The sequence below is a fragment of the Mesoplodon mirus genome, assembly GCF_964341445.2.
Source record: "Mesoplodon mirus genome assembly, chromosome: 5".
In the NCBI taxonomy this organism is placed as follows: domain Eukaryota; kingdom Metazoa; phylum Chordata; class Mammalia; order Artiodactyla; family Ziphiidae; genus Mesoplodon; species Mesoplodon mirus.
Genome location: NC_138980.1, coordinates 183556955 through 183565711, shown reverse-complemented (window position 1 = coordinate 183565711; position 8757 = coordinate 183556955). Strand labels below are relative to the sequence as shown.

The 8757-nt window shown below is 64.0% G+C and overlaps 1 protein-coding gene across 2 annotated transcripts; it reads right to left on the bottom strand.

Moving 5' to 3' along the window:
- Positions 1-952: 952 nt before the first annotated feature.
- On the bottom strand, positions 953-5766 carry IRX4 (iroquois homeobox 4; the record flags this gene model as incomplete). Of its 2 annotated transcripts, none has more annotated exons than XM_082623356.1 (5): positions 953-2016; positions 2434-2780; positions 3588-3700; positions 5006-5257; positions 5722-5766. In XM_082623356.1, 5 exons carry the CDS (start codon positions 5764-5766, stop codon positions 1202-1204), a joined length of 1572 nt encoding a protein of 523 aa, XP_082479482.1. In that variant the 3' UTR covers positions 953-1201. The 2 variants fall into 2 exon arrangements, with proteins under 2 accessions (XP_082479482.1, XP_082479483.1); XM_082623357.1 differs by having other exon boundaries at positions 953-2025; positions 2452-2780.
- Between the last annotated feature and the right edge of the window lie 2991 nt (positions 5767-8757).

The window sequence follows — 8757 nt, the reverse complement described above, 5'->3', positions numbered from 1 at the left end:
GGAACCGGGTTTCTGGGCGAAGCCAGGGGTCCGCAGGACCCTACGGGAGGCCGGGGAGGCTCACGTCCTCCCGCACCACCCCTAGGCCCTTCCTTACAGCCCCGCCTGGGGTCTTCGGCCTGCTAAGCACTTCCCTCTCCCTGAGCAGCACTCGCAGGCTTTCCCGACGGTGGAGGCTGAGAGCATCCTGGCAAGTTCCCGCCCCTCCCCCCCCCCGGAGGCGGAGTTAGGAGTCCGCAGCGTCAAGGAGGGCACCTCACTCCCGCCCAGGAGAGGCTGAGGGCAGTGACGGCCCTGCATCCCTTCCCCACCAGGGCACAGTTCCAGGGAACTTAGAAGTTTAAAGGTTATTCGTATCTAGCCAAAGAAACTTTTACTTTCTCAGAATTCTGGAGTCTGGCAATGGGAGAGAGTTGAAAACTTTGGGGTCTCTCATCGCCTTCTATTTGGGAATTCAACAGAATCCTGTAAGTTTACTGTGACTATCTTTTTAAAACTATGGCTTTAAGTCTTGGGCTCTGCAAGCAACTCCAGTGAGGATTCTGGGTCAGCGGCCCTCCCCACTCCTGCCCTCGGGGGTGGGCAGCTTTCCTCTTCCAAGTTTCCAATTCCCTAGGTTTCAAATGCGTTCATTTTGCAATGCAAACACCATCACTCGGTTTTATTGGTTTTGTTATATTAGCCTCTGAAGCAGGCAATTATTGGTGTGAACATACATTAAAAAAACATAATTGTATCGAGTTAAGAGTGTGCAATAGTGTAAACTCGGTGGAAGTGTTGTTGGCGAAAAGTGTGTGCTGAAGATGGAATCGGAAGGCCAGCAGCTGAGGCGTCTTCACAAGCAACGGCGGCAAAGCCTCAACCCAAAGCAGACAGGTACACAGACAGGCCTCGGAACGGAAACGTCTTCTGTGTGTAAACTTTTGCACGTAAACTTTTTGCTTCAGGGTGTTTCCCTGCTGTTCTGACAGCAGCTCTGTCCTGCCTGGTCCCCGAGTTTGGCACGGCCGGGCGGACTCCTGTCCGGCCGCTCCGGGGGCTTGTCCATGGCCCCGGGAGCCCGAGTTCAGATCCTCCCTCCAGGGTGGGCTGGCGGCCTGAGCTTTGCCGAGCTCTTGCCTCACTTTGGAAACTCGGTAGAAAAAGAGTTGGAGCCTGCAGCCCGAGTGCCGGCTGCCTCCTCGCCCAGGCACAGGGCCAGCTAGGCGCAGAAGGGCTTGCCGCCGGCCTTGGGCGTGGCCAGCAGCTCCTTGGCTGCGCCGGAGGCGGCGGCGTCTTGGGGCACGGCGGGCGGGAAGGAGCGCGCCGAGGGCGTCGTCAGCACGTTGGCGCCCCCCACCAGCGAGCGGCCCAGCGGCCCCGGGTCCAGGAGGGCGCCCTTGGCGGTGGCCCAGGCCTGGTTCAAAGTGCTGTGTCTGAGGATGGGGTCGTGGAAGACCCCGTCCACCCAGTTTCTGAGACTGGTTACCGGGGAGTCCTGGTGCCTGTCCAGGGCACCGGCGGGAGCCGGGGCCGCAGGCGAGGAGGAGGCGGGCGCCGAGGAGGGGGCCGCAGGGCCAGCGGGGCCTTGGCGCTTGAGCATGCACGAGGGAAACTCAGTCTGGCCGAGGGCGGTGGCCGCGGTGGCCGTGTGTGCCAGGGACCAGATGCGCGGCTTGGCCTCGAGGCCCGCCGACGCCCCAGCTGGAGCAAAGCCCAGCTTGGGCTCGCAGGCCTGCGGGCCAACCCCCGCGCCCGCGCCCGCCTGGTGCTCCGGCCCAGCCGCCGTGCTCCGGAGGCAGCTCCGGGCCCTCTCCAGGTCCTGGTCCAGAGTGGCCCCACCCCCGGCGGCCAGGGGCATCCGGAGGGCGCCAGGAGCCTCCTTCCCTGGGGCGCTGGGGCTGTCTGGCACGGTGGGGACTCGATCCAGGCCTCCATCCAGGGGTTGGAAGGGCGGCTTCAGCTCGCACTCTGGGGGCTCCCCCTCCAGGGGGTCGAAGTCCTCCAAGTCGCTGAGCTCCAGATCCTTCTCTTTGCCTATCGGCTCTGCCAGGAGATAAAGAATGACCAGTGGAGGGAGATGGGATGGCAGGTTAACGGAATCCCCTTCGTCACCCCAAGGACATGGTTACGGGCCCAGCTGGGAGCTAGAAAAGCACCTGCGCCTTTATTCTACCTCCCATCTCCTCAGAGGCTCCCTGTCCCCCAAACGCCTACAGGGACCTCGCTGATTTCAGCCTCATATCAAAGGCAGTAGGGTCTAGTGTTTCGAACGTGATTTTGGATCTTTGAGCGAGCTGCCAGCTCGATGCCACAGGGCCCCCCGCGCACAGGGCCTCGCAGACTCGGGGCCAGGGCATTAATTTGCCGCCTAGGCCCAGGAGTTTGCCCCGTTCCACGTCTTTAGAAGTCCTGGAACCAGCGAGAAGTCACAGGGAGGCCACGCCCCCGCACCGCCAACCGCCCACGCACCTGCACCTTTGGTACTCTTGAGGGGCTGCTCCCTGGCTTCCTCCTCACCCCCCTCTTCCTCCTCGCCCTGCGCGTAGGGCCGCTTCTCATCCGCACACTTGTTCCTCGGCGGCCACGTCATCTTGTTCTCCTTCTTGAGGCGCCGGCGCGCGTTGGCGAACCAGGTGGAGACCTGCGTGAGGGTCATCTTGGTGATGATGGCCAGCATGATCTTCTCGCCCTTGGTGGGGTAGGGGTTCTTGCGGTGCTCCTGCAGCCAGGCCTTGAGCGTGCTGGTGGTCTCGCGCGTGGCGTTCTTCCGCCGCGTGCCGCTGTCCATGGTCCCGTACCTGGAGACAGGCTGGGCAATGGGGCGCCGGCAGCGGCCCCTGCACCGCGGGCAGGCGGCCAGCGCCAGGCCCACGCGGCTTCAGTCCCGGTCGTGCGGGTGTGTTTATGGTGGCAAGACCTGGGTTTTACCCAGGCAGGCACTGCCTTTTAATGTTTATATTTGATTAAACTTAGATGGAGCCAGAGAGGTCTCTGTGGGTGGGGAGGAGCGCAGGCGCAAGGCCCGGCCAGGTCTCTGTCTCTCTACGTACACCTGTGTCTCTTTGAGTTCCTTTATCAGGCCCCTTTGATCCTGAAACCAGGAAAGCATGGCGCAGGGACGCACCACCCGTGGGCAGAAGTTGTCGTGAGCGCCCGTGGGGAAAAAGTGCCCAGAGGGCCTACGTGCACTTTCTGCGGTTAAGTTTTTCGGTCGCCCCATGAAAGGCATGCTGTCTGCTGGGGGGCAGGGACTCCCCTGTCTGGTTCCAGGACACACCATACAGGCTGCACTTCTTGGGGTTCGGGGAGGCGTCTCAAGGCTGGGCAGCAAGATGAGAATCCCCCGGAAACCACACTGCAGCGAGGGCTTTGGGAGTCCGGACAGACGGTGTGGGGGCGGGGAAGGGGAGATGGGATGCCTTTATACCCAGGCGGCTCGGCTTGCTAGGAGGCGGGGATGGTCCTAACCCAAGGTCAGCGGGACGTGACCCGAGGAATGCCCCTCCTTTCGCCGCCCAAACTTTCAGTGGGGGCGTGGTGCTAGTAGGGGCGGGGCTTGGTGCTCCGTGGGGGTGGGGGCAGTGAGGAGGGGCGAGATCCCTCACCTGTCGTAGGGGTACTGGCCCAACGCGGGCTCGTAGGGGTAGTAGGCTGTGGCTGCAGCCGGAGCGAGGCCCGCATGCGCAGGTCCTGGTGCGTCCTTGGAGTCGAAGCTGTTCTGTAGGAGCCAGTGAGCCTGGGGTCGCAGCTTCCTGGATGCGACCCAGCTCGAGCCCCTCCCCTAGGACCACTGGCTCCTGCCTGCCTCCCACAGACCACTGGGCAGCCCCCCATCCTCCCCACCCCCATCCGCATCACCCATTCCCAATCTCTGCCTCAGGCCCAGGCAGTGAAGGAGCCCCAAGACGTGGAGTGAGGAGCAGAGTTGGGGGGTGTTGGGGGAATAAGGGACAGGAGAGGGAGGATGAGGGGAGGATGGGGGAGGGGAGGGTGGGGGAGGGAAGGATGGGGAGGGGAGGATGGGGAGGGGAGGATGGGGGGAGGATGGGGGAGGGAAGGGGAGGATGGGGGAGGGAAGGGGATGATGGGGGAGGGAAGGTGGAGGATGGGGGAGGGGAGGGTGGGGGAGGGAAGGGGAGGATGGGGGAGGGGAGGGTGGGGGAGGGAAGGGGAGGATGGGGGAGGGGAGGGTGGGGGAGGGAAGGGGAGGATGGGGGAGGATGGGGAGGATGGAGGAGGGAAGGGGAGGATGGGGGAGGGAAGGGGAGGATGGGGGAGGGAAGGGGAGGATGGGGGAGGATGGGGGAGGGAAGGATGGGGGAGGGAAGGATGGGGAGGGAAGGATGGGGAGGGAAGGGGAGGATGGGGGAGGATGGGGGAGGGAAGGATGGGGAGGGAAGGGGAGGATGGGGGAGGATGGGGAGGGTGGGGGAGGGAAGGGGAGGATGGGGGAGGGAAGGGGAGGATGGGGGGAGGATGGGGGAGGGAAGGATGGGGGAGGGAAGGATGGGGAGGGAAGGGGAGGATGGGGGGAGGATGGGGGAGGATGGGGGAGGGAAGGGCGGGGAAGGATGGGGGAGGCAAGGGGAGGCAAGGAGGTAGGGGGGAGAGATGGGGGAGCAACCTGGGGACAGCAGAGGAGGGTGAAGGGGGGACGGAGATGGTGACAGGAGGGGAGGAGAGAAGTGGGGGGAGGGAGGAAGAGGGCGACCGGGAGGAGTGAGGGACAGGGGACCCAGGGGACCCAGCAGGCTGGAGCGAGCTCCGACAGAACCAGACATCTGACCCCAACTTAATAGCAAGCAGAAAACAATAAATACATTAAATACAATGGCCCACCTGCCAGGACACCCCAACCCTGGGGATGATGGGGCTCCGAAGGACCAGGCTAGGTGGCTCAAAGTCGAAGGTGTGCTCTCCCACCCCCCTTGCCTCCAGAGTGCGGGGAAAGTGAGTTTGGCAGATCGAGGGGTAGGGGCATGCGTGGCAGGGATTAGGTTTGACATACACACCCTCCCCTTACCAGCGAGTAAAAGGCAGACGCCTCAGAACCGTAGGTCACGTAGTTGCCGTAGCCCTGCGAGCCGCCGTAGGGGCCCCCATAGACGCCAAGCGCCGCCGCTGAGTTCAGCTCGTGGCGCGCGGTGGCCAGCAGCCGGCTCTCGTAGACCGGGCAGTAGACGGGCGCCTGGGCTGAGGCAGCCGGCCTGGAGTCGGCCAGCGTGCGGCCACCGGATTCGCAGCACGTGCTCAGGGAGTTGGTGGTCATTAGGAACTGTGGAGAGAGGGGCCGCGAGGAAGGGCGGGGCCCCCGGGCACGAGGCCGGGGCTCTGGGTCTCAGTCCGCCCCACGCGCAGCCCAGGAGCGCGCACCCCGTGTCCGCGGTGCTCCCACCACCCACACGGGGCCGCGCGTTCCTTCCCGTGGCGAGCTTGTGCTCCTGGCCTCCTCCAGCCACATGGGGCCCAGCCCCTCCAGGCCCGGAATGTTCACACCCTCCCCGGGGTGGGGGGGTGTTGGTTTCCAAGGCCGCAGGGCTCACACCCTCTTGTACACGTCTATCCCGGGTCGCTGGGCTCCCCGGGGCGTAGCCTCAGAGCCCGGGACGGGGTGGAGGACAAACGAAGCGGGATATGGGGCCCTGCCGGTCGGATTTCCTCAGCGCCTCTGCCCTCCCCCGGGTCGGGCTGCTCACTGCGAGGCGACAGCGAGTTGCTGGCCTAGCGGGGCCCCCTTACCTGGGGTGCCGAGGAGTAGGGGTACCCAAACTGCGGGTAGGACATGGCGGGCGCGGCCCGGGGTCGGCGGGCGGGGCCGGCGGGGTCCTGCGCGAGGGGGACGGCGTGGCGCGGCCACTGCTCCGGGGCCGCCGGCTTCTAGGCGCTGGGCGGGCAAAGCAGAAGAGCGGGTTAATTCAGACACGCGCTCCGCAAACTTTTCTAACTGGGTAGGAAAGTGAGCCGCGACGGCCGCGGCGATCCTTTTAGCTTCACAGTCCGGAGCCTCGAGGGGGCTCTGGGACCGACCGGCTTCGCAGCGGCGACACAAATACATATTTTGCAAAAAAGGTAAAAAGAAATGAGTCGTGCGAATCCGTCAAGTCAGCGGTGCGCGGCTTTAAGCTGCGGAGGCTCTGACGTCAGCCCCACTCCGCGCAGCCCGGCCGGGCGGCAGACGCGTGGGTCGCTCGGCCGCGCCGCCCCGGGCGGAGGGCGCACGGCTGTAACAAATGAATTTCATCCGCGGAGTCAATAGCGCCCCGACGAACCGTGTTTCTCCTTAGTCACCGAGGAGGGGAGGCACTTTTAATTAGAAATTAATTAATGAGCAGCTGCTCCTTCCCACCCCACTGTAATCATTAGTCTCAATTACAAATGAGACATATGAGGGGTCTACGGGGGAGTCTTCACCGGAGATGTAATCAACAGTTAAGATTAGCCGCGCTGGCGCAGCCGGCCGTTCGGCCGGGCCTCCGCTCTCCGCGCGCCCCTCCAGGTGGAAGGAAGGCAGCTCCGCGGGCCGGCGCGCGGCGGAGGAAGGCGGCGCGGGCCCCACTATTGTTTACCCGGGACTCAGCAAAGCCTCCCATCAGTTCGAACCCTGCACCGGGCCGCAATTCCAGAACCAGCGCGTCTGCATCTGGAGGTCAGAATGCCCTCAGTGTGTGGGTCTGGGCCTTCCCCAGAGCCCGCCGCCCCAGGGCTCGGTGGGCCAAGAGGGCTTGCCACTCTCGGCCGCCGTGTCCCCGGGGAACAACCCCCTCCTCATCCAGCAAATTCCAGCTCGGCGCACGGGCCCTCCCTTTGCTCCCCCACCCGCTCCCGCGGGCCGCCCTCCCTCAGCCTCCCCCTGCCCCTCGCGGCTCAACCCGGGACTGCCAGACAGCCCAGCGCGGTCGGATGAGCAGCTTGCCCGACGCGGCTCCGGGGCCCCTCCTGCTGCGCTCGCTCCTCCCGGCGACCTTCGGGCCTAGGTACAGGGGAGGGGGCGCCCTTCCCTGCCCAGGGCACAGGGAGCGGTGAGGGGAGCAGTCGAGCGCCCACCCCAGCACTTCCCCAGCCAGACCCGGCCCTGGGCCCTTGCCCGAGTCCAGAGTGGCGGCCAGCGCACAGGCGGTAAGGGGACGCCCGGGCCACCCGGAACCCCGGCCCGCCTCTTGCGCCGCCACCCTCCAGGGGCCGGGCTCGCCCCTGCCGCTCCCGCCCGGCCTGGCCTCCCGCGGTCGCCGGGAGGGAGCCGTGCACGGCTGCGCTGTGCAGACTTGCTGGGAAAGATTCCTGGGTTCAGACCTGTGAATCGCCCCGGGGTCACCCTCTAATTAATGACAACGTTCTCGCCCTCTCCCCAGCTGCAAGCCTGCCTCCCAGAAACGAAATCTGCCCGCTCTGACAGCTCGGTTGAAGGTGATTGATGAGTATCTGGAGACCACAGTGCGCATCATATAATATCTGCTGCGTAATTGCTTTAATTTACAGATGAAAGTGCGAGTTCTCCGATCCTGTTGGACCGCAGCCGGCCACGTCCGAGCTGCTTGCAAGGAAAAGCATCGGAAATAATGAATAGACGCTCCATGCAAATTATTCAGACAGCTTAGCGTCTGTAGCCGGGAGAGATATATAAAGAACACGAGTCAAATGACATTAATAATTGTTTTGGAGTTCTGTATTGATTTCGTGGCGGCCGTGTTTCTTTCTTTCTCACCTGAATTGCTAATATCACCTTCCTGTAAATAATAAGAAACTAGCCACCGGGGCTTCTGGGCAGAAACGAATCTCTCAATCTCTCTCCCTCTTCCGCCTCTGCTCCTCCCTCCCCCACTCTCCCTCCTCCCATCTCCTTCCAGTTTTCTGGCTTCTGCTGAGGCTTTTACGGAACATCCTCCTACTTTCCATTATTTGTTTACAAACAACTCACTCTCCCCCAGTGATGAGGCCGGGGGCAGGAAGGCGCAGGAGCCCAGGGTGGCTGTGGGGCTCAGGGAGCAGCAATCGCCATAGGAGGACGGCATTCAGCATCCTTTCCTCACTCCATTCCCGTGGCCGTGGCCCCGACCCCGGCGATTGTGAGCGCTCAGCGCCGGGGAGGAAGCCACCGCCCAGGTCCCAGCGGCCAGCGCCTCGGGGCTACCGCTCGCCGCGCGGGCCTCGCCCAGGCCTGCATTCCCTTCCGTTTCCTTCCCCGGAGACTCGGGCCGCAGCTCGCGGGGAACAGCACCCCCTGAACACGCCACCATTCACCTGAGTAGACGTGCTCACCCTCAGAGCCGGGTGGGCACAGCCGGTCCGTGGGGACCTCTGGGGGAGAGGTTTCAGGGGCTGCCTTGACCATCGCTGCTACGTTCTCTGGTTTTCCTTTCCAGCCTGAGTGCGTAAATAGACACTCCCAGTTCCCGCCCGCCCGGTTCTCGCGGGCCACCTTCTTTCCCTGATCTTGAAATCCTGCGCACCGGCGGCACTTTCTCAGGCCCCTGCGCCCTGATCCTCCGCTTCCTGCCCCAGGCCCAGCCCAGGCTGCTGCGTGAGGGGCCGCCCCGCCCCCGTTTGGGGTAGCTTGGGGCTGCCGGAGGAATCTCGCGACCTTGCGGGCCGCTCACGCAGTCCCATGGAGGCCACGTTAGCCCGTCTGTCTCCAGCTGCGGGCACACCCCTGACACCCCGTTGACAACCTGTCTGCCGGAACCCGGGTACTTTCTGGGCCATCTTTGTACCCTAGGTAATACAGGAATAAGGATCCCGTGCTCTTTCCAAAAAGGCCCAGCCTTGAGCTGAGGAACC